The sequence below is a fragment of the Hippoglossus stenolepis genome, chromosome 11, assembly GCF_022539355.2.
Source record: "Hippoglossus stenolepis isolate QCI-W04-F060 chromosome 11, HSTE1.2, whole genome shotgun sequence".
Lineage (NCBI taxonomy): Eukaryota > Metazoa > Chordata > Actinopteri > Pleuronectiformes > Pleuronectidae > Hippoglossus > Hippoglossus stenolepis.
The window spans coordinates 11941130-11965290 of record NC_061493.1 but is presented as its reverse complement, the minus strand read 5'-3'; the positions used below and the strand labels follow the sequence as shown (position 1 = coordinate 11965290).

The 24161-nt window shown below is 42.2% G+C and overlaps 3 protein-coding genes across 4 annotated transcripts; 1 reads left to right on the top strand and 2 right to left on the bottom strand.

Moving 5' to 3' along the window:
• Positions 1 to 291: 291 nt before the first annotated feature.
• On the top strand, positions 292 to 8737 carry LOC118117282 (fibronectin type III domain-containing protein 7). Its single transcript, XM_035169392.2, has 16 exons — positions 292 to 544; positions 635 to 898; positions 1777 to 2034; positions 2119 to 2379; positions 3118 to 3375; positions 3485 to 3745; positions 4016 to 4273; positions 4370 to 4633; positions 4721 to 4984; positions 5096 to 5365; positions 5551 to 5811; positions 5924 to 6184; positions 6273 to 6563; positions 6921 to 7157; positions 7239 to 7286; positions 7888 to 8737. The coding sequence occupies exons 1-16, from the start codon at positions 523 to 525 to the stop codon at positions 8169 to 8171; spliced, it is 3762 nt and encodes a 1253-aa protein (XP_035025283.2). The 5' UTR covers positions 292 to 522; the 3' UTR covers positions 8172 to 8737.
• Positions 8738 to 9103: 366 nt separating this feature from the next.
• prpf38b (pre-mRNA processing factor 38B) lies at positions 9104 to 14571 on the bottom strand. 2 transcript variants are annotated; one of them, XM_035170628.2, is made up of 7 exons: positions 14126 to 14185; positions 13540 to 13619; positions 13176 to 13327; positions 12687 to 12959; positions 12305 to 12363; positions 10975 to 11213; positions 9104 to 10611 (listed from the first exon to the last, which is right to left on the bottom strand). In XM_035170628.2, exons 4-7 carry the CDS (start codon positions 12919 to 12921, stop codon positions 9873 to 9875), a joined length of 1272 nt encoding a protein of 423 aa, XP_035026519.1. In that variant the 5' UTR covers positions 12922 to 12959; positions 13176 to 13327; positions 13540 to 13619; positions 14126 to 14185; the 3' UTR covers positions 9104 to 9872. The 2 variants fall into 2 exon arrangements, with proteins under 2 accessions (XP_035026519.1, XP_035026518.1); XM_035170627.2 differs by lacking the exon at positions 12305 to 12363 and having other exon boundaries at positions 12899 to 12959; positions 13551 to 13619; positions 14126 to 14571.
• Positions 14572 to 14950: 379 nt separating this feature from the next.
• LOC118118244 (protein FAM102B) lies at positions 14951 to 23316 on the bottom strand. Its single transcript, XM_035171267.2, has 11 exons — positions 23033 to 23316; positions 21092 to 21212; positions 20887 to 20916; positions 20369 to 20485; positions 19852 to 19898; positions 18528 to 18631; positions 18198 to 18293; positions 17884 to 18091; positions 17216 to 17352; positions 16052 to 16115; positions 14951 to 15783 (listed from the first exon to the last, which is right to left on the bottom strand). Exons 1-11 carry the CDS (start codon positions 23176 to 23178, stop codon positions 15741 to 15743), a joined length of 1113 nt encoding a protein of 370 aa, XP_035027158.1. The 5' UTR covers positions 23179 to 23316; the 3' UTR covers positions 14951 to 15740.
• Between the last annotated feature and the right edge of the window lie 845 nt (positions 23317 to 24161).

Here is a 24161-nt window from a genome sequence, read left to right as displayed (position 1 = left end):
CAGAGTGACCTCGCTGTGGGTTACGTCGCCTACCTTGACAACCAAAACGGCCACTACACTTCCTGTGTCAGCGCGGACACCCAGTGTAGCGCCTCAGGGCTGACCTGCGGCACAGTGTACGACGTCTGGGTCAAGGCTCTAGGAGAAAAGTACAACAGCTCTGACAGCACAGTGGTGACCCTCACATCAGGTAATGACTCAATCAATACCTCCGTCAATTTATCCACATTGTGGATTCTTTTTGAGTCCTTTCATTAACGTTCTTGTGCTGTTTCCTCAGCTCCGTGCCTGCCTGGAGCTGTAGAAGTAGAGGTCAACTGTAACTCTGACGGTGCTGCCGTTGTGTCCTGGAATACAACTCATGGGACAGCGAACTTTTCCCTGACAGCCCCCGTCAGTGGAAGCCTCCAGACTTTTTGTACGACTCAGCAGAACTCATGTAACGTTACAAATTTGACTTGTGGGGAAACCTACAACCTCAGCCTCACCGTCAGCAACGAACAGTGCAGCCTCGCAGTACCGATGCCCGCTAACCTCACCACACGTAAGTGGATTGTTCACAGTTAGTCCTTATGGTGCTCTGGCTTTCATTCGTTTAGAGATTTGACCCTTGACCTATCACACTTCTCCTCAGGTCCTTGTCCACCTCAGCGTGTGGGTGTTAACCTGCAGTGTGGCTCCAGCTCCACAGTCCTGTCCTGGGAGGAGGATTCTGATGTTGATCTGTACACAGCAACTGCCATAAAGGCATCAGGGGGAGAGGTGAAGAAATGTAACTCTACAGGCTCCACCTGTCCCTTCAACAGTCTGGCCTGTGGAGAGACGTACAACTTTACTGTCACTGCTCACAGTCAAGGCTGCTGCAGCCAGGCCAGTGATACTGTGTCCATTCAAACAGGTACTTTCTGGTCTATTATTCAGCTGTGTAAATTAACTAAATACACTCAGTCAAGCAATACACTTCAGTTCAGTTTTAAGATACTTCTACTTCACTGCCACTAGATGTCGCACTAGCACCAGCATCTCAAACCAAAACAATATTCAATACTCTCATGTCCTCAGAAGATGGGTGTCGTGTAGCAACAAAGAGAAGCACAACTCAATTAAGTTAGTTTGTGTAGTGGATTCAGTTCAGCTGCTCTGCAGACCGGTTAAATGGATCTAAAATTCAAACAAGCTGCCCCAAAATTACACACACTCATAGATATCATCCTCTAAATATGGCTAACTTTTTTCATCATGTTTCATGAATCATTCCCTGGGAAATCAGTGAAAAAAACAACAACTATCATGCAATATTAAAAAAAAGTCCTGGATCTGCCCCTTTGTCCACATCATTGACAAAATTGAATGGGGTATCTCTTATCCCATGTCCCATCCTTCCACCAAGTTTTGTGAAAATCGGTTCAGCGGTTTCTGCATAATCTTGCTGACAAACAAACAAACAAATAAAACACTAAAGTGCAAACCTCCACCAAGGCCCCACAGTTCCCTTATGAAACCACATTTTAATGCCAAAGAATTAACCAAAATCTCGCAAATATAAAGATATTAAAAAGCCCCCTGATCTGGAACTGCACCAAAATGTTATGGGATCTTCCCTGACCCATACCCATCATCTCACCAAGTTTTTTCGGACCATTTGTGCTGTCACAGTTATGGATCACAAATCACAAAACTAATTCATTCAGTTCATGTCATGTTTAACTTTTACTGAAGGAGCTGAATATTTCTTCATCTGTTTCTCTCTATCTCCCCTCCTCTTGCTCCTCTCAGAGCCTTGCCAGCCTGTCATCACGTCAGCTCAGGTGCTCTGTCAGAGTGACCAGGTCCAGATCTCCTGGCACCAAGCAAGTGGTGTCATGAACTACTTAGTCACAGCCATGGGGAGCCTCGGATACGTGGACGCCTACAACACGACCCAGACCCTTCTGTCAGCCACCCTGCCATGTGGGCAGGACTACAATGTCACCGTGCAAGGACAGGGCAGCGAGTGCGACAGCGTCCGTAGCAGCCCTGCCTTCTTCAAAACTTGTACGGTTTCGTATTTCACACCTCACTAATGTTTTATCATTGCGTGTGTGTGTGTGTATGTTTATACCCCTCCTCTCTCCACAGCTCCATGTGTCCCCCAGGATGTGACCACCTACGTTCAGTGTGAGTCTAGCGTGGGCTCTGTCAGCTGGGGACCCAGCGACGGTGCCGAATCATATGTTGCCGTAGCAACTGGCCTTGATGGCCACAATCACCAGTGTGTCACCAACACCACCTCGTGCACGTGGAACGACCTGCACTGTGGGGAGGAGTACACTGTTGTAGTGAGAGCCAAGGATGACAACTGCACCACTGTGCCCAGCAACAGCTCGGTCATCCATATGGGTACGTCATGCATATTTATACAGCACGGATAAATAAATGGTTGTTTTTGTATTTGTATGTATTTTCTTTTAAATAATTTCTCCTGGAAAGAATAATGTAATTTGGTACTAATTGTAGGGAAAATAGAGAGTGTGTTTGATTTTTTGCATTTGTCTAAAAGCAAACATACATATTGATGGAATCAAGTTTCCAATCATTAATCTTTAATGGATGAATCTTTGCTTCAAATCAAGTTTGTATTTTTCTTGCAATTTGTACCAAATTAGTACATTTCCTAGGAATTTATTAGGAATTTACAGGCCCAAGAATTAAAAATATTTCCAAATAAATAACAACAATGGCACTCGGAGGGGGCGTATACCTCTGCCAAGGCCCAACAGTCCCCCAATGAAACCACTAGACCCAGATTTTTATTTGGATCTGTACCAAATTGCGCACACTCTAAACTGAGAAATCAATAAAAGCATTGAAAACCCAAGGATAAATAAAGCACTGTTTAATGGGTTCTTCCCTGACACATACCACATCCTTCCACCAAGTTTCATGGTAATCCGTCCAATCAGTTTTGCATAATCTATTTTACAATCAAGCCAACAAACAAAAGGACAGGGGTGAAAATATAACCTCCCCAGTGGACATAATAATTGTACAGCATCACTGAAATCCGCTGGTGTCTTAACAGCTACATATGGTTGAAGGTCTCTGGAATAACCCATCCATCATCTTTCTCTCCTCCAGATCCCTGTGTGCCACAGAATTTGGTTGCCTCTGCGGACTGCAACATGAAAGTCGTCTCCCTGAGCTGGGATGCAAGTAATGGGACCAAGTTGTACATGGTATCTGCTGAGGGAGGAGACAATACGACTGGGCTCACCACTAATGTCACCACAGCTCACTTCTCTGACTTAGCGTGTGGACACAACTACAGCCTCACAGTCACACCCCACAACCCGCAGTGTCCTGGCAGCTCCAGTGCACCGGCTTCCATACAGACATGTAGGTTCAATACCTTTTATGTGTCAGGTGTGAGTTTAGTTGACTTAAACATATCAAGTAATAATAGTAGGAGTAACCTCGGACCGATTATTATTTGTCTTTTCTCCAGGGCCATGTCCACCTTCGGGAATCTCTACCACGCAGGACTGTCTCTCTGGTAACGTCACGGTAACATGGCAGGCCTGTAATGGGTCCGACTACTACACAGTCACCATGGAAAGTGACTCTGGCCTCTCGGAAACATCCATGTCCAACTCTAATCAGAAAATCATCCCAGGCTTGACCTGTGGACACAACTTCTCTGTGTCGGTCACCGCTTCCAACCAACAGTGCAACACCACCTCTAGTGAAACCACCGGTCTGCAGTCTGGTGAGCATCAAATATTGATAATGTAGTGATTATGTTATTAGTTAAATTACACCACAATACCTTCCTCACATGTAACGTATAGTAAATACTATCTACTTTATGACAGCATAAGTTTTTCTAAGTGGTAAATTGATTCTCCTTTAATCTCCTTTAATTCTCAACTGAAGGATAATCAAAATAGTATCAGCCATAAATACATTCATTATTGCTGATTGTTGTCCCAGCTCTTCTACAAACTAACTATTTTCGTTGTCCGTCCTTTATCTGCAGTTCCATGTGTCCCCACTAATGTCTCCGTGGTGATGGACTGTGCCAACAACACCGCTCTTGTGTCCTGGTCTGCCAGTCGCGGGGCTTTTCAGTACTCAGTGACAGCCCGCGGTAGTCATAGCAACGTCAGCTGCCAGACCTCTGACCTCAGCTGCAGCCTTGGCAACCTCACATGTGGCAGCAGCTACACCGTCCAGGTAGCAGCCATGGACGACAGCTGCTCTAGTGTCCCAAGCCAGGCTGTGGTGTTAAACTCAGGTGAGACAAACAACAACAACAACAACAACAAACACACTCATGCACAGTTACAGTCTTTTTTTGTGCTGACTAATCTGTTTATCTTCTTATTCCCAGCCCCCTGCCCACCCCAGAACGTGAGTGCCCACTTCAACTGTTCTTCCAACGACATGACGATTTCCTGGGACGCCACCAGGGAAGCGGACCACTTTCTGGTGTCAGTGGTCACAGACAACGGAGGAATCAGCGAGTCATGTAACACCACAGACACAGAGTGCTCCCTCGGCAATGTGACCTGCGGGAAAACCTTCACCGTTCATGTCACCTCTGTCAGAGGCGACTGCAGCAGCCAGCAGAGCCAGACCCACACCGTCCAGTCAGGTATGAGGGTGTTAAAAAAGTCATCCATCATCTGATTAAAAGAACGTCCATCCAGTCACTGATTTAACATTTCTATGTTCTCTCTAGCTCCCTGCCCTCCTCAGGGAATCAGGGGCAACCTCGACTGTGTCACCAATTCTGCTTGGATCTCATGGGACGCGGCTCCGGGGGCCGACAGCTACACTGTGTCCGCTGTGGGTGGAGGGAACCACACGGCCAACTGCAGCACTTCCAGTAACACCACATGTGAGGTGGAAGACCTGGAATGTGGTGTTCTCTATAATTTCAGCGTTACTGCTAAAAACAGCCAGTGCGAGAGTCCACCAGGCGCCACCATCGACTTGCAGACAGGTAACAGACTTCAGCCTTTGCAATGAGAGAAATTTGCCATTTTTTGTCATTCCAAAGAGGAATGACTGCTACAGTGGCACTGATAATGAAATGTTCCTCCTCTTCCTCCAGCCCCCTGCTCCCTCTCTGCCATCATGGCCATCTCTCAGTGCCACAACTCCTCCATCCTCGTCATGTGGGGACTGATGGAGGGCGGCGTGGGGAACACAGTGTACACCGCCACAGCAGAGGCCAGCGATCACAGCCGCCTATACTGCAATGACACGGGCACTAGCTGCTACCTGTATGGAGCGCAGTGTGACCTCCGTTACACCATCATCGTTGCAGCTTCATCAGACCAGTGCAGCAGCATGAGAAGTCCTCCCTACAGAATTAGCATGGGTACATTTTATTTTATATGATCAACATTTTCACAAAAAAAGAGATAAATTCAGAAAAAAAGTTGGATAGGAACTTTGTTTGTTCTTACTACCTTATCGTAGTCAATCCCCAGTTTAGGACCAACTGGGTTTCATGAGAAAAGCCTGTTTTAAGCCTCTGAACACTGATTTATACCTTCTTCCCAGAGCCCTGTCCACCCAGGAACGTGACGGTTGACTCCTCCTGTGAGGACCACAGTGCGCTGGTGTCCTGGACTCGCTCTCCTGTTGCTGAAACCTACAGTGTTGTTGCTATGGCTGCAGATGGACACGTGCATATGTGCAACACCACCTCCAATAACTGCAGCGTATCAGATCTCCACTGTGACGAGCAGTACACAGTATTTGTGACTGCCCACCATGAGAACTGCTCCAGCAGAGCCAGTCAAAATGCAACAGTGAATACAGGTACTTATTTTATATAAAGAATGTGATACTATAAATTCAAGAGCCCCATTATGAGTGAAAAATACTTTTAGACTGTCAGGCACGATAAGATTTAAATTTTTCTTACATCCAGGTCCTTGCCAGCCAGATGGAGTCTCAGTTACCTTCCATTGTAACAATCAGTCTGCAGTGCTTTCATGGACGCCCAGGGATAACGCTGTAGAGTACTATGGCTGTGCTCAATCTGCGAATGGAGAGATGCTGTACTGTTACAGCACAGATGGAAATTGCACCATCGAGGGTCTTGAATGTGGAACAGTTTACAATTTCTCTGTCCAGGCCTCAGATGGCACATGCAACAGCTCCTTCAGTGAATCAGTGCAGAGGGGAGCAGGTAACAGAGCTGCATGTTCCTTCTCCCAATCTAATATTAGTGCATATTAAGTGGAGTCATTCATTAAATCCTACCCTCTCTCCTGTAGTTCCCTGCCCTCCAGACACCGTAGAGGTGCAGCTGCTGCCGATGCAGACGGAGGTGCAGGTGACGCGCGTCAGTTGGACACAGATTTCCTGCAGGGACACTGAGTACATGTTGACGCTGACAGGAAGTTTGCTGGGAGACAGCCAGGCCCTGTTCGAGCTCAGCTCCTATTGGACAAACAGCACGTACTTCGAGATTCCTCTCCCCTGTGGTTCGTCCTACGAGGCCACAGTGCAGAGCAGGAACAGTGCTGGTACCAGCAACGCGTCTGTGGCTCTCAGTGGAACAACAGGTAGACTACACCCACCACGCGAGCTACTGTTCACACTGATTTAACTGTTACACTTCAACATTTACAGTACTTTACACTGAAATGTGGTGAAGTAGAAAAACACTCAAGTCCCTCAAGTGTGTACTTTAGCACAGAATGTGAGTATTTTGTTACACTGGTCAGTTTTGTGTTGATTCAATCTTATACTAGGGCACTTGTTGATATTGTTAGTTACACTATGCTTATTCCCTGCTATGACAAGGCAGACCGTGAGGCCTGTTATTTCTCATTTAGCCTTGAATATTGAAGGTTCTAGGGCAAAGCCTTACTCAACCAAGTTTTCAGGTGCTTTAACTTGTTTCTTGTCTCTTCCCCCAGCTCCTTGTCCGCCATCAGCAGTGGTGTACAGCGGCAACAGCACCTTTGCCTCAATTTCCTGGAACGCCTCAGTGTATGCCACTGTATACACGCTGTACGACAACAGTGTGACGCCATGGACTCAGCTGTGCAGGGTGGTGGGTCTGTCCTGCTCTCTTTCCAACATCACGTCCAGCAGCCTGGTGATCACAGCCAGCAACGCAGCGGGAGAAAGTGAAGCTGAACTAATAACAAATGGTAGGAACTGTTGTGTACGTAAAAAAATATGCAATATGCTGTATTTATTCAAACAACCTGACGTCAGCTTTTTCTCTTTAGTGATACCGCATGTACGGAGGAGGAGACATCTTCTTGAAGTGCAGGATGGTGAGTTTGTATTTGTAAGAAGCTCTTGTGACTGATTTTGAGACGTACTTGATGTGTTTGGCTCAGATTTTGGAGCTGATAGCCATGGGCCGGATACAGGGGCGGATACAGGGGGAGGTACTGGCTCCATCTGAAATCTGATTGGCCCCTGTCCTGTCAGTAGTCATTAAAAAAATTGCCACTAAAAATACTAACAATAAATATGACAATTTTTAAGACTTTTATTCTCTATGTTTTTTTGAGGTTCACAATGTGCTTGAACATGGAACAGTTACAAAATGTATTTACTGATTTGTGGCTTTGCTCAAATCTATAGAGCTAACAGCAAACAAGGAACGACTTAACTGTGAATCTGGAGTTGTGCACAGATGTTGGATGTATAATTGGCCCCTCTGTGTAAATTGTGGCCCCTTTATGGCCCCCGATTTAGAAAAATCCTAATGTGATGGCCTTCCTCCTGCAAGTCTTTCCTTTAATGAGAATAACATTTTCTAAATATATTCACTTAAATCTCTATTTATTTACCATAAATAGAACTAAAGGCCATAAACCAGTCAAAACCAATTTCACACTTCTGTCTTGTCACCCCCCCCCCCTACAGGAGACCTTTCAGCTCCCGTTCTACACATCACACAAATAGCTTCAACAGTTGTGTTAGTTAAGTGGGAGACAGAGGACGATACATCCCAACACAGCCTGGTGAGAAGGAAGCAGGACAGTTCCAGTCCACCTGAGGAATTAACAGTCTACGGGGGAATGATCCTAGTCACTGAATTGAGCCCCAACTCCAACTACTGTTTCACAGTGTCGGCCAGCGGCTCGGTCACTAGTGGACCCGAGTCAGAGCCTGTGTGTGTGCAAACAGGACCAGGGCTTCCCCAGTAGACAGGAACGCAATAATTGTAGACTAGAGGTCTGTGCACGTCTCCCAATTTAATGTGATGGTCTTTAAGGCTTTTGGGTATTTATTCACAATAACTAAAGCTAATAGAAAATGGGCGTTAGTGTGGGTTACTTGACATTTACATTTCTGATGGATTACCATGAGCTGCAGTTTTTTTAGCCTTTAGTGCGTGTTGTGTAACTGGGACTACTGTAATACTGAAGCCACGGCCTACTACACGGAGCCTTCCTGTATTTAACTACACCCATATGTGAAATATAACTAGATGTCTTCAAAATAAAAGCCAGTGGCCTCAAGATTTGAAGTTCTATTCTGTACTTGTGCCCATTGTAGTTGTATATGTTTGGTCTGCTATTGGTTGAGGTTATATATTTTTTATCTGGGGGTTTGTTCCTCCTGCTTTTTATATTTTATTCACTTTTGTAAATTATATATTGGTCTTTAAAGGTAATATATCAGGAAGTGTTGCACATGTCCAGAGTATTCACGTGTTTGTCATTTCTGAATGTATATTTAACATGGAAATTATTTTCACACTACATTCCAATAAAACTACCAAAAACATTGCTTGCTTTCAACGTTTGCATTTTACCCATCTACTGTTTCTTATGTAACTAGGAATGGGCAATACAACTATATCAATTATCGCAATATTACAAAAGAGTATTAATATATTGAGAAAATGTTTGTTTAATCTACTCAATTTACAAGTTTATTTGCATTAAATTACAACTTAACTATAAATCAGTTTTTTTTTTAATGTGGCCTTAATATTCGCTAGCAATATAAGTCTATATACATATATATCATAATTATCGATATCGATTTATGTGAAAAATGTTATAAAATAATTTTGGCCATCTCGCCGAGCCACTACTTAAAACACCCCTTTCTTTGAAAAGAAAAACAAATGTTCGTAAAAGTGTTTATTAGAAAACAAAATGCAACAGAGCAACAATCCAATCACAGCACAAGCAGGGCTGAACTGTGTGTGGTAAAAAAAAAATTACCCTTTGCATACTGCCCTTTGGAGGATTAAAATATTTTCAGGCTGTCAACAGACGATCAATGATGGAGTTCCCTTGCACTGTCTAATCGCTGTTAGGACTCATTGCCACTACACATGATATTTAACCGTTTACTTTGGACTGTTCAGAGAGTTTCATCAGAATACAGCAGACAAATGAGTTTACGAATGAGGGTAATTTCAGTCATATTCTCTGTAGTATTAGTCAAATATAAAAAAGGCTTCTGCACAGCCTGAACAGTTAATTATTATTAATTATATGGCGACGGTGTTGAGCTGAGCTATCGGCACGGACCACGCCCAAACCAGCGGTGAACGTAACTCCGACCACTTATCGTGTGTAGACAGCTTTCAAAACATTATATACAAACCCATCACATCCTGGGGCAAAAGAAAGATCCATAGAAAATTAAAATGCCATTTTTGCCTCTTTCCAAATTTCAAGTGAAGACTAACAATTGTCTAAATCGGGAGTGAAAAAGGCAGAAAAACACAAAACGTAAAGCAACATTGCATTGGCCAAAGATAACATAACCAGATGTCCAGCGTGCTAACATTCCCAGTCTTCGGCACAAGAGACAGATCAGACAACTGGGTAGAAAAAAGGGAGAAAAACACGGGGAATCGAAGAAGTAATATTGCTGCGGGGCGACATTTACTCAGTGCTCTGACTCCTTCTGCGTTCACTATGTTTACTATGGTCATTATTGGACTCGCGCTGATGATGACTCTTCTCTTTGCTACGACTACGTTTGTGGGGGCGCTGTTCCCCATCTCTGTCCCTGTCCTTCTCTTTGCTGTGGCTGCACTCTCGTTTCCGGTTCTTCTCCTCGCCACTTTTGTGCTTCCTTTCCCTGCTTCGACTCCGACTCGACCGTTTGGCTTTCCTTTCTTCTCTGTGTCTCTCCCTGTCCTCTTTGTGCCTCCTGTCATCAGTCTCTCCCCTGCTCTTCTTATCCCTGGACTTCTCACTCTCAGTGCCTCTATCTTTATGGTGATCCCTTTCCTTCCTCTTGCTCCTGTCATCTCCACCATCTCTTTCTTTGTCTTTGCGTTCGCTTTTTCGGTCCCGACTGCCGCTGCGACTTTTTCTGCGCTCTCGTCGTTCTTGGTTCCGGTCTGCGCTGCGGGACCGCCGTCTCTCTCTGTCCCTATCCTTATCTTTATCCTTGTCCCTGCCCTCCCTCTCTTTCTTTTGCCGGTCACGCTCTCTGTCAAGCTCTCGGTCGAAGCTGGGGCCGTGGCGCTCCTTCTCGCGATGGTGGCTACTGCTCCTTGACCGTTTGGGCGACCGTTTAGGCGACCGTTTGGGTGACCGTTTAGGCGACCGTTTGGGTGACCGTTTAGGCGACCGTTTGGGCGACCTTCTGGGGCTCGGGGATCGTCTCGGTGTCCTAGGAAAAAAGGTACCATAAGCTTCAAGCACTTAAACATTCTTATCTAAATCATTACATGATAAGTCAGATCATTTGATTTAACCATGGCCCAATGCTTTGAACCTGGAAATAAACCTAACAAAAACAAATAAATAAAGAGGATGAGTTTCCCTGGATCAAACATGACAATACATGCAACCAAGTATCAGTAAAGGTGTAATTTTGAAGGAATTTTAGAGAAATAGACAAAATTAACAACATCTAATATATGTCATAAGGAATAAAGATGAACTGAACTGTTTCACTTAAATCAGTTACAGAAAAGACATGATGACGGGTACGTTTTAAAATGAAATACTCTAAATAGTTTGAATCCCTTACCTGGAGCGCCGTTTTTCCCCTTGCCTCCCTGCCTCCCCTGTGAATGTAGCATCTTCCTCCTGTGTCTCCTTCGGAACAACCTTACGAGGTCTCGCCTTTATCTGCTGGTCAATAATTTTCTGCACAGGCACTGGGATACGGGGGAAGAGCGTGGAGAACCACTCGAGTTTGGTCAGGAAGGAGCGCAGCATCTCTCCGACGGTCATCACACATCCACCTCCTGCCTTCACGTCGAGCTCCTACAACAAAATGGTGGCAAAGTGCCATAGAGAAACTCAATTAGCACTCACAAGCAGGAAGCAGGTAAATCTGACTGATTGCTTTTTCAATTTTACCTCAAACCAAAAAGCAATTTGTGATGACCAAGTACTGAACCTTCACCTCTGTTCATCTAGCTTAATCTTGCATTTCAAACAAATGTGTCTGGTTTTACTTCTGCTAATTTTTACAAGAGGAAATAACATTTAAATATAGCTAAATGTTTCAGCTGGCAGATCCTGGAGTCTGCATTTACAAAGTGAGCTTTGATAATCAAGTAAACTTTATATTTTGAAATATTTTTTCGATGATCCATTTAAAAAACATCAAAAAGTGTCTGCAACTACTTATTACAGACCATAAATGAAGAGAATAGAGAGCAAAACATTGAGACAAATCCTAATTGAGCTGAAAGGACAAAGACAGAGGAGCCTTGGCTTCTTTCATCTGTCTCCAAACAACACAATAAATAGTTCACCCAAAAATGGAATTTCACTCATCTACTCACCATGTCGATGGAGGGGTGGCTGAAGTGTTTGAGTCGACAAAACACTACTTTCAGGGGTGAACAGCGTTGAACCCAAATCAAATACGATTGAAGTAACTAGGGACCACTTCTTCAAATGTATAAACAATTAAATGCCTCCACACTGCTCCTGTGGGGTCTTCCAAGTGTCCGGAAGCCCTGACATTCCAATTTGAGTCGAAACGGCCATCGAGTCGAATTTGAATGCCGGCTTACAGACACTTGGATGACACCACAGGAGCAGCATGGAGGCATTGTATGTTTTTCTTACGTTTGAAGAAGTGGTCACTATTTACTTCAATTGTATTAGATTGGGCTGCAACGCTGTTTATTCCTGAAACTCTAAAAGGGTTTAGTGGACTCAAACACACCTCCATTGGCATAGTGGTGAGTAGGTCAAATTAATTTTCATCTTTGGGTGAACTATCCCTTTAAGGTGAATACAAGTGCCCACAGTGTAAACACAGACTGGCGCAGGTAGGTAAGTGCACACCAGTTGAATAGTTGTCAACTTTATATGGTAGAGAACAGCTGCTTTGCACTCACACACGCAAACCAACAGTGCTGAGATACAATTTCCAATTCACCTGCCGCACAATAGGCATCTAAAGAAAAAAACAGGGGAATTAACCAGGTGGGTAAGATTCCATATGATCAATTCAAATATAATGCAACAGAACATCACAGGAGGCCTGGTTGCACAGACTGGGATACAATTTTATCTTACTTAAATATAAATAAACCACTAGAGAGTAATGCAAAGTTTGGGTTCTGTTACCAAATTTATGTTTGTTTATCCATAGGAATGTTCCAATTCTCCCAAATTTGGCTGTGTGCAACAAGTCCTGATAAAATCTGGTCAAAAACAGAGCATGCCTTGATATCACATTGGACTAAAGATTGACTCAGCTTTACATATGGTACTTACCCTGATAAAAATCAGCAGCAGAGGAGTGAGCAAGTAACCTAGCTACTCCGGTTTGGAGGACAAAGACTGAGACAATTAAGCCAAATGAAGGCAAAGGTGAAAAATCAGTTATGAGCATCACATGGGGGGAGGGCAGGCAGATTCTATAGTGGGCGTATGACTGTGTATGCAATAGAGAAAGAAACATCAAATTATTACCCGGAGTGACATACCTCCTCATCATCCAGGAAGCCATCGTACCAGTCGACCAAATCTGCCGGGGGCTGAGTGTATCTGAGGCAGAATAAAGCAGGGCACAAATCATACGTCACATAATCGTGTCGCATAGATTTCAATCACATTTGTTCACAGATTTTCACTCGTGAGGTTGTTAAAGTGTAAAACATGAACACCACAATTTTGTAATTTCATTCGTGACTTTAAAAAAAGGGAAGCCATTACTACACAGAATAAATGCAATTGGGAAAAAAGTATCTCACCAGTACATACCTTATGTACATGAAGCCAAGTGCTCGGATGTATGGCGAGTCTGTGTGAGTGATCAGACCCATCAGCTGTTTGCGAGTCAGCTTGAGGGTGAACAGTTTGTATAGAAGACAGAAAGCAGTCGACACAATGCCACCGGTTCCAACTCCACGCACCTAGCAAGGAAGACAGTTTGTTTGTAAAGCAGCATTCATTGCGAAATTTCTCACAATAACCCTAACCAATACAAGCAATAGTGACACGTGTGAATCTGCTTTACTAAAAAAAATCACATCAAGCAAGTTCCAACAGAACCCTCTGGGTGTTTATCCAAACTGCTTAGGGAGAATAAACCGGGGGTAAAAGGTGGGGAATAAAAAGCACGTACTTCTCACTTACCCCTCCGCACATTCCAGTCTGACCTGCAGTCTTCCTGCTTCCCTTTTCCCAAGGCTCCGCATGAGTCACCTGCAGGCGTAGAGACAACCATGTGAAACTGGGGAGAGTGTGAGAGTCTCTCCTGATCATTAACAGAGGCTTCATGAGATATTCTGCGTCTTTCAGTGATTCACCGTCTAGAATAGTACGAACACAGCGTATCTGGTAACCACAACCAGGCTCGACTGTCGTAACACGACATGAGCTCTGACTTAGTTCAACTTCTAAACACCAAAACAACACACTTACAACAATATCTGAGTTAGCCAGACGTCATGATAACGTTGGACTATTGTGTTTAATGGCAGCTAGCAATCGCCAGCTAGCTAAAAAGTCCCATACAATAAATAATAGTGTTTTGGTCAATTACATGAAATGGCTTGACATCTTCTGAAGCTAAAAAGTTAATTTCGAAAATAAGCGCGGTCTAGTCTTTTGAATTTGAAACCGGCAGCACGCTGCGGCCACTGTACCGCTTTCCCCCCCTGGACACGGGTTATCTAACTAGCATGCGGGTTAGCCGACGCTAACGTTACCTTGAAGTAGATTTCGTCCACAACTTCGTGGTACGTCTTGAGTTCATAAAGCTGAACTTTGAAATATGGCGAGGACAGCACGTTGGTGAGAATCATCGGGTTGAGGTTCATGGTCTTTTCGTTGCCCCACAGAGGCAGTACATTTCCATGTTTCCCTGGCGCAGGCTTGTTAACGGCCTGTGGTGGTGGCTGGTTTCCGACGTTAGCCATGTTAGCTGGACCGCGCGCCGCTACGCTTGCTCTGCAGTTGGCGTATTTCCGTTTAAAGAGCCATCGATGTTAGATGGCGAATAGTCGATCTTTAGCGATTCCGTCCGTCCAGTCGTTGTTGATTTGAGGGTAAATTGATGATAACAACTTCCCGCCGTCGTTGAAGCGCCAGTCCCGCTGCGAGGTAGAACCGGAACTGTACCGTCGCTGCTGCAGTGTGAACGGAAGTGCTGTCGATGATCCGCCAATACGTTTAGTTTGGAAAATAAAAGCATTTAACCACAAGGGTGAGAGCTTTTGTACAATTAACATGTAATAATTACATTTTTATACTATGGTTTAAAAAAACATGTTTGTTTTAATATTTAGAAATCCAGTAAACATTTACTTTGAAATTTATTTTTTGTCTAAACCAGAAAGTTTGGTGAAACTTTATGTTAGTTCCAGTGTGTCTGATTGTGTAGAATAGTAAATATGACAACAGTTTATTAACCTTATTAGATGTTTTTTTCCACTTTAATGTAGTCATATTATATATATTAAAATTGTGTTTCCTACTCTTGTAAAAGTTCTAGTGAGATGCAGGACAAAAAGTGTCTGGGAGTTATCTATATCCAGAGTGCACATCTTTTTTAATTACAGATCTTCAATGCTGCATTAACATTTAACATCTTAAAAACAACATATAGATATCTTAACACATCATGGACTTTACATCAGCTGACTTTCATTACATGGACCATAACTTATATACTACAGATATGACTCCTTAAGTGACAGCAAATGTACAGTAACTCAATTTGGCAGATTGACACAAATTTAAGTAAAAATGAGGACAACACTCAAATGTGTGACAGTATTTCTTATACAGTATATCCAGTCTGATTTAAGAGAAACACCTTTGAACCTGTTTTCAGCTGCAACAACTCAATCACTTTGTTTTTTTAAACAAATTAAATACTAAAATTAACACAATAAAATAGAAACAAAATCAAAATTATAACAAAGTAAAAACATGACACTTTAATATATATATTTTAAATAACAGGGAAAACCTCCTGCTCCCTGACAAAGAGGAGTGAACAGATGGATTACAGCACTATTAATCCAATGTCTTACATTTTCATTGCGCAGAACAGAACAAACTGAATTTGTCAGTACACCAGTCATTTCAGTCACCGTAATTGTTCATAAACTGTGCTTTTTAACTCCACTTCATGAACACTGGAGGGCTCTCCTGGTCAACAGAAGCTGTATGTCAGATGTGGAGGGATTGCATAAGAGAAATTAAATCTCCTGGAGTGAGGCCTGAACAGGGTCTTATGGCATCTCCACTCGTCAGGCTTGAGTCCTCCGCATTGGTGTAATACGGCACCCTTCATGTGAGGCACATGCTTCCCAAAGCCTAACGCTTGAACACCACCTGCTCAAAGGCTCCAGTGGCAACCCTGAAAGAGAAGTCACAATGTGTTACAAGACAGGAAATGGTGGCGGTTATCCTATCTCTTTGTGGGTCGTTCTTTTATGTGCGAAACTAAGTAGTGAAACTGAAAACACAACATTTGACAAGGTAGAGAGAAACAACATGACGACCAGCTGTGTGTTTATGGCAAGAACTCTTTGTTAGAATCCAAATTTAGCAAGTGTGTAATATTTATTGGTAGTAAATGCTTGCTGCATGTTACAAACAGTTCTCAGTTATGTAATCACACCCACCTTGTGTGCTGGCTTCCCAAGGCTGTACTCCCACCAGGACCAACAAACAAGCGGAGCCCCTCTTCTGCAGCAATAAACACACACAGAAACACATGAGAAATAAAGAAACTCACAACTAATTAACATTGTCGGGTCTGGAAATGCCTGGCTTACACTTAATTTGTAAAAATAAATGACAATTGATTAGAGGGCTATGGTGACACAACTGACAGCAAACCACAGAGAAACAGAGTAAATGTAAACATGTAAAAATGTGTGCAACATTAGTCTGATTGACGAGGGAGAGAGTCACTGTTGCTTCACAAAAAAGGGATTCGTAAAATGGCAGCGTGTTGCTGAGCTAATCGTTAAACTGCCCCTGTGTTATTCATAACTGATAAACAACCTAAACTCTGTAGTCTTAGATTGAATAATCCTTCCCATTTAATGCTGTAAGTATGCACCTAATTTTTGATTAACCATCACTAACATCTAATCATCACTCATCATGTCAGGAAAGAGCTCGACTAGAGAGTGTGAGTTTGTATTTTTCTTTTGTTACAGTGATGTTACTCTGTGTAGCTGGCGTTAACGCTAACCCTGTGGTGTATTGCTACTTTGTAGGGCTGACAAACAGGTGGGTATTGCTACCTAGCGCGAGGAAATTACTACTCTCCTTTCTTGGCTAGCGCTATGTATTGCAACTTCAACACTAACCGAGCAAAGACAACTAGAATTGCTCCTAGCTGGCTGCTGCCCTATGCATCGAACAACTATCCAGATCAAAGCGTTCAAAGACCGAGTTGTGCGCTCGGATCTGTGAACGGTGAAGCTAGGCTCTGGAGCAGCTGTTCCGATGTGGGCTTCTGTGAAGCGAGAAGAGGTTTTTCAACGATGAATGTCGGTATGTCAGCTCATTATATAGGGGGAATGCTGGTCGCCTCCCATGACATACGCGACATCAACGCCAATAGGCTGGCGTAATGTAATAATACTGTTGAGGGCACGTAAGGGGTGTTTCACCAGAGTGAGACACGAAACAAATGCTAAGAAAGAGAACTAAGAAACATTGTGTTGTTTTAGGACAAGGCCTGAAAGAACTTTGATCCCATCAGCAGGATGGTGGGAAACATTCCAGGCCAGTGTTAGTAAACCCACTAAGTTACAGATTAAGTGTGTACACACCCTCTGCACTGGAGTCCAAGAAGCCCTGGCTGAAATCCTGGCTCTGCAGGATTTTCTCTATTACGTCATCAGCGTCCACCCTGGTGGCATCGACTCTCTTCAACTGATTCTCCATCGAGTTCTGCTTTACAGGGTGTCTAATGGAGAAACAGAGGGTGGTATATCACAAATATGACCTCCAGAGGAAAAGACATAAGACAATGTATTCAGCTGACTGAGGAAACATTCAAGCATGAGTCCCTGGCTTGTTTATAACAAGCTCATTATACACAAAAGGTAAACAAATGTCATCAAAAACATGCCAAAAAGAAAAGTGCGTAACAGGGAAGAATATAAAAAAACAACAGATACATTTTTATATTTTACCTCAATGCAATGTCTTCTCATTTCTGGTCATTATTGAGAAGCACAGTATAAAGCCAGTCAACAAACATAGGATAACAAATATAGGGTCTATTTATTTAGTTTTACATACAGCACATAATACTAGCACTTTAAATGATCTCCTGTAGCATGTCATGTTAAAGTATGCGGTGACAGCAACAGTTTGTCCATGACAGATTTTTAACTTTTTCACTCAGATTGGATTTTTTAGAATGAAAAGTATTAAAGTCAGAAAACAGAGAAAGACTCACAGTTGTGACTCTTCTCTTGAATGAGTATGTTACCTTAGCACCCTGGCGGGGGTGGAGGGGTTTTCAGGTGCAGGGTGACAGGATGTAGAGACTGGTGGAGTGGACCTGCTCTCCCTCTCTACTCTCTCAGCCTGCTGGTCACTGGGTTCCAGGATGCTGCCGATGCCTGTGGAGGCAGAACCTCCGGATGCGCTCCTCCGATGGCTCAGATCTGTTAAACTGGAGTGATTTGAGCTATAACCTACAAGTACAAAAGAATATGTTTATTATGTGTGTAATTCAAACTTAAACTAAAATAAATTAGCCTTTTTTGAGGGGGAATAAACATGTGTGTCTGTGTTTAGTACCTGAGATTTTGGACTGTTGACTTGCATAGCTGGATGTTCTAGAGTGACCATACACTACCAGCTCCTCTGGGACTGACATGGATTTCTTTGGAATCTCTATAAACACAAAAGGTATGTTTTCAAGGACAAAATACACACACACCTACAGTAAAACTGTATCCACAGACAGTGTATGTCTTTTACGTTAAAACTATAGAAGATCAAAATGTTCAACTTGTCACTTTTTTGAGGGATAGTTCTTTGTAGACTATTTTTAAAACTGTCAACCACAAAATCTGAACTGAGAAATTAAGAGTGATTTATTGTAAAACAGAGCAAAGTCATGCATACCAGTGAGTGAGTGGGATATGTGCACATCGCCTCCCTTTCTGTCCTCAAGAAGACACTCTGCTTCTGCCTGTGGGATTCCCAGAGTCATGGCTGTAGAGGGAGGACTGTGGGCAACACAGGAAGTCATGAGGTTACTTAGAAACAAAGTGGCACCTTAGAGCTTTTAAATGTTGTTGGAAAGGATCTGACAATTTAATTAAAGTTACTATGTGTAGGGTTGACAATTTCAGAGTGGTGAGTCATAAACACATGGTATCAGAAAGCAACAGACCCTGCTACTCTGGGATTGTCAATTATTCTATGAAAAAAAAACATGGACAATCTAAATCAGTTTATAGATGCTAAGATAACATACAAAATCTGCATATACAGACTTAAATGTGAAGCTCTCAACTTTTAGAAATGTCCTTCAAAGTAAACAATTGACAACATCTGGGAATAAAATAATGTTTTATGCAGATGATCATCAAACATACCTTTACATTTGAAAGTACTGCAATGTGTAATAACTAAACAGCTGACAGAGCCAGCAGTTTCCGGTCGGGTCGGACATTACTTATAAGTGCATTATTAATGAAGTGTATTTCAACAGAATTACAATTACAGGAAACCCCACTTCTTTGTGGCTGGGATTCTACATTAATCACTGGAGTTATTGCTTAACAACACATGAAGAGTCAGACGTCATCTTTCTACTGTGCACTGTTGTAAATCCTCCACACACAATGAGTAACGCTGCGTGGGATGAATGACTGTAAAATCCTACACGTCAAACGTCTCCCTGGCAGCAATGTCTGTATTATTACACCAAGAAGTGGCTGGAACATTAAGGAATACAAGGGAAGACCTGTGTTGGTTGAAGAAAGCCAACTGTTTGCACTTTCTGGTGGATTTGCCAAGAGTCTGATTATACATCATGTCCTTCGTGACAAACTGCTCGACACACACAGCCTCTGGGCCGAGCTGATCACATATCAGCTGCTGCTCACTGCTGAGGTCAGGCAGATTAATGTGTGGGCAAGGTCTTATTAGTTCTCAGATAAGACTGTGATAAGACCTCAGCTACAAAACAATACTTCATAACTTTGAACCCTCTGGGTTTTAGTAGTATCAGGCACGAGGGTGTGTTTTTGGTGGCAGACAGGATGTGATGAAAATATTTCCTCTGTGGTGAGGTGCAGACTTTCGTAAATGCAGAGGATGCCATTTATACCGTTCTATATCTGAATAAAGTTACACTTAAAGTCATGACTTCCTTACCGTTTTGAAATTGAATAAATACTTCTAAATGAATGAATGGAGTGTGGTCAGGAAGAGCTCTTACGTTTTGAAACAGGGGTCTCCAGACATAAGTTGTGTGGTGATGACGACCTGTAACAGAAAGAGAACAGTAATGCCAGCTTTAGTCTGACAAGCAACTGCACCAATGAGACATACAATGACACAATTTTCCTTGAGTGTGGTGTCACAAGGTTGTTGTTATTCATGATTTAGAACAATTAACCATTTAAATGTATGACTGTAAGTCTGGGCCCCAGGAGGAAGCTGTATGTTATGAATGGGTTTCCCACGGTTCCAATGGCTCATGCAGGTAACGTGTCACAGGCTCAGGCATGTCACAGGCTCAGGCATGTCTAGTATGGATATTCAGCTTTGGTGAACTCAGGAACTAGTGACTTTGCTTTAGAGCTACATGGTTTTACAAGCATAGAGTGTCATGTTTATCATGCAAGAACCCATTATTGAACTGGACCAAAAACACTGGCAGAGCGGTAGAAACACCTAAGGGCATTTCCCATATAATTTAAAGGAGTTGTGTGTTTGTGGAGTTGTGCACATACCTTGAGAATTGAGTTGTCCTGTCTGGTGTTCTTTGTGTCATATCCCTCAAGGAGACACCGTCGCGTCGTGCTGCCAGACCCAGCAAACTCTGACAGGTTCAAGTCGGCAAAGCCCAGCTGCACACAGGATCAATAAGAGTGAACTGTTAAGAAGTCAGCTTAAATTGATCTATACTTTTACTCTATTTAAACTATATTAAATGGTACTGGGGCAGTTTTGAAGTGCTTATGAAACACCCTGCAGGTGTCTCAGACAAGACTTTCAATATTTTAAAATAAATAGCATTTAAGTTATTGGTTAACATGGCATAGTTTTGTTTTACTTATTTTTCAATCAGTAACCAAAGCCGGAAACTAGAAATAAAAACACTCCCTCAACACAGACTCACCTACAAGTCCTCTAAGGGCACTTTAAAGCTGACTACACATAGATTCTATGATAAGATTGTTCTAATGGGGCACTGATACTTAATCTGCTGTGTGTACAACAAATTAACACTTTAGAGGAGAAGTGTTACCTTTGCAAATGTTTTTCCACCCTTTAACTCCTAAAATGACAAAAAGAAGAGAGGTTGTATTTTCATTAAAACATTTGTTACATTTTGCAGTACAGTAACAGTCATCTTATGTACAACATTGTATTGGCACATTCTGGAATCAGCTCTGCTATAGAAGAAAAGCTACATTGCATTTTTTTAAGTGTTAACAAAAAAGTTCCTATACCTTGCGCACAGACACCCGGCACAGACAGGGGTCCAGTACACCTGTCCCAGCATTAGCACTCATCTTACACATGAAAGAGAATCTCTTCCTCCAGTGCACACAGTTGGCTTGGACTGGCTCCCTGTGAGAGAAACACACAGAGATACACGAGTTCATACACAAACCAAAAACACACGGGCATATTGGAAAGTGAAAGAGTGGACAATAAGCAAAAATATGCCAGATTCCTGCATGATTACCCATCATACATAGAGAGGGTGTGTCCCAGAGCATCAAGCATAGTGAAAGCTGAGGTTTTGCATGTTTCTAATTTTATACAGAGGATGTAGAAGAATGTAGCAAATTATATGCATGTGTTTTTTAGTCCAAGAAGTGAGCTTGTAATTTTCCTAAAGACTTTCACCTATCAATGTTTTGGTTCTATCTCTGACATTAGGAGAACTGAATAGTGTTATTATTATGTGTGTGAAGTTTGGACCCACTTCTATGATGGTATGCTCACTGTACTTGACGTCATTGTACATCCTGGATGCAAAATAAACAAAGCTGCTCATTGGTAGCAGCAGTAAGGCAGATTTAAAGAAAGTTGCTGCCACCAGCATAAAGAAAATGTTACACTACCATGACTTGCTTTTTAAAATAAAAACATAAACAACAATGTTATGTTTGAATTCAACAAAGAGAAAGCATCTGTGGTCGTGCCATTGTAAACTAAGAACGCAGTGTTTATACTACAGTTTTTAGGAACAGACGGTTGCTATGGCGAGGTAATGAGGACTAGTGGTTGACATGAGCTACGCCTGTTTTCCACAGTGACTCATTAAAGTGCCACGAGCAGTTTTAATCATATAAAAACCTGGAGATTAAACTTGTACGGTCCTTTGCAATGGAAGGAAATTATGTGTTTAAACCAAACATAAAGGACCAATAAATAGATACCAAACATACAAATGAAAGAAAGAACATTTGCTGGTGAAGAAATACCGTGCCTGTTCTATTTAACAACCTCAAATTATGATTATTTTTATTATTACTATTACTGTTATAATAATAATAATAAAATAATAATAATAATAATTATTATTATCATTTATCTTATTCTTCCTTCTTCACAGGAGAAGGCTCCTTTGATGACAGTCTTCTAAATCATCAAAGGAGCCTTCTCCACAACTCCAGCTTGATTATGTGGAACATCTAGGTCCTCAGCATCAGAGATTTCCGACTCAGAATCAAGACCAAGAATTGCCTCCTCATTATCGTCATGCTGTTCTTCATAAGCATCTTTATGAACATGTTAACCGTGAGTCTGAAATGATTGCGACCAGCCATATTTAGTTTGTTTATAAAGTAAGAAAGTAAAAAGGGAAATAATGATTTTTGATGTTGAAATCAAAAACACGCTATTTAATGAATACTTAGATTATTAAATGATCAAATACATTCATTAAAAAAATATTGCACTCAAGAAACACTCATGCATGAAATAACACCGGGAAATGATTAAGGGCCACTTTTGACCCATGTTGTGCATTAGAAGGGTAGCCAAACAAAAATGATATTTATTCAAAAAGTAACAAAGGAAAAATTAGGATTATTAAGTTAATTGGGGAATACCTGAAATACTGAATTCATTAATTGCAATGATAATATTCATTCAGTACAAAGATATAGAAAATAATCACTTTCGACCCATGTTTTGTATCAATAGGTTAACGTGTGTCAGGTTAGCTTGTAGCTACCTTCTGTTGTGTAGCTGGACATTCAAGTTAAACATTAGTATAGAGGTTGTAAAAGAGTTCATGGTCGAAACTGAAGCAAAATAGAGACAGGAAATGTTAAACACACGTGTCCAAAGTAAAGTGAAGACGGACTCAAAACAAGTTTCACTTAACTTAAGCAACAACCAGTGAACTCCTGCTATAAATAGCAAAACATTCTTACCGAGTCGACTGCTCGGCGAAGCCTCCATCCAGGCGCCGGACTTTACAGAATAAAACTCCATTCACGAAGGGAACAGAGGACAACTCCTCCAAGTCGAAGTCCACCTTGAATTTAAACCTCTTCTTCTTGGTGAGGATGAAGGACATGGTGTTTGCTGGAGCTGGCTGTCGGTGTGTGGAGTGGAGGAGCTGACAGGCAGACAGCTGACCACTGTGGAGCCTGCTCTCAGCTGTTCTGCTCGCTGCTGTGTTGCCTTTGCTTCACAGGCTGCAGATTCGTTTCAAAGTTCAAATCTCTTCCTCCACACCCACTCACCGATAGAGTTCCTGACGTGGAGGCCATGCTGGGGTTTGATTGGATGCTGCAGCTGCAACAGTGACTACCAGGACACGACTGTAACTGACTGCTGTTAGTCTGGCTGACAGTCATTCAAAACCACCACACCACTTTCTATATCACTAGACAACTAGACAACAAACTACAGTGAAGAGTCAATATAAGGAAGGGACATTATTCTTAATTCCTATGACCACAAAAAGGACTGAAGTGGTGAAAATAGAGAAAGCAAAAGGCCATAATTCATCAGGGATGTGGCCATAGAAGAAATGGGATGCAAAAGGACCAAATTTAACATATATATGACCATATCTTACAGTGTTAATTAAAAAACAACAACTGACACACGTCACATATATTGATATGAACCTATAGTCACCTAAACCTTTTCTACTTTAAATTTTTATCTTGAAGTTTTTATGCTTGGTTTATTTGTCACATCAATAATTGTCAATCTTATATACTCAAGTATATTATGTAATTAATTATTGTATACTGAGTATTACAATTTAATTATCTTTTAGTATTGAATTTTTATGGAGTTTATGTTGGAAGCAATTGGGCCCTTCTTAAAGCTGCCACACTGTTCTGGAGACTCAAATACAAGTGAAAGTCTGGTATTCATTTGTTTGAAAGTAGGTGAAGGTTATGGTTTTAAATTCTTCATTATCGGCATAGAATAGAATAGAAGGACTGACTCGGTTATACAGATTCACAATCCATTTGTTGGAGGTTTGTTGGATTGTTGAGGCCCCAGAGACCCCTCATACAGGGACCACTCATACAGGGAACC

Excerpts from the sequence above, each read along its gene's own strand:
- LOC118117282 (XM_035169392.2), top strand. The coding sequence starts at position 523 with ATGCCCGCTAACCTCACCACAC. Across the intron at positions 4,634-4,720 it reads GACCCACACCGTCCAGTCAG|CTCCCTGCCCTCCTCAGGGA; the intron begins GTATGAGGGTGT and ends TGTTCTCTCTAG. Across the intron at positions 5,812-5,923 it reads AAATGCAACAGTGAATACAG|GTCCTTGCCAGCCAGATGGA; the intron begins GTACTTATTTTA and ends TCTTACATCCAG.
- prpf38b (XM_035170627.2), bottom strand. The coding sequence starts at position 14,335 with ATGGCTAACGTCGGAAACCAGCCACCACCACAGGCCGTTAACAAGCCT. Across the intron at positions 13,620-14,125 it reads TGGACGAAATCTACTTCAAG|GTGACTCATGCGGAGCCTTG; the intron begins GTAACGTTAGCG and ends CTACGCCTGCAG. Across the intron at positions 13,328-13,550 it reads AGACTGGAATGTGCGGAGGG|GTGCGTGGAGTTGGAACCGG; the intron begins GTAAGTGAGAAG and ends CTTCCTTGCTAG.
- LOC118118244 (XM_035171267.2), bottom strand. The coding sequence starts at position 23,178 with ATGTCCTTCATCCTCACCAAGAAGAAGAGGTTTAAATTCAAGGTGGAC. Across the intron at positions 20,486-20,886 it reads GTGGAAAAACATTTGCAAAG|CTGGGCTTTGCCGACTTGAA; the intron begins GTAACACTTCTC and ends TCCTGTGTGCAG. Across the intron at positions 18,632-19,851 it reads GGAGACCCCTGTTTCAAAAC|TCCTCCCTCTACAGCCATGA; the intron begins GTAAGAGCTCTT and ends TGTTGCCCACAG.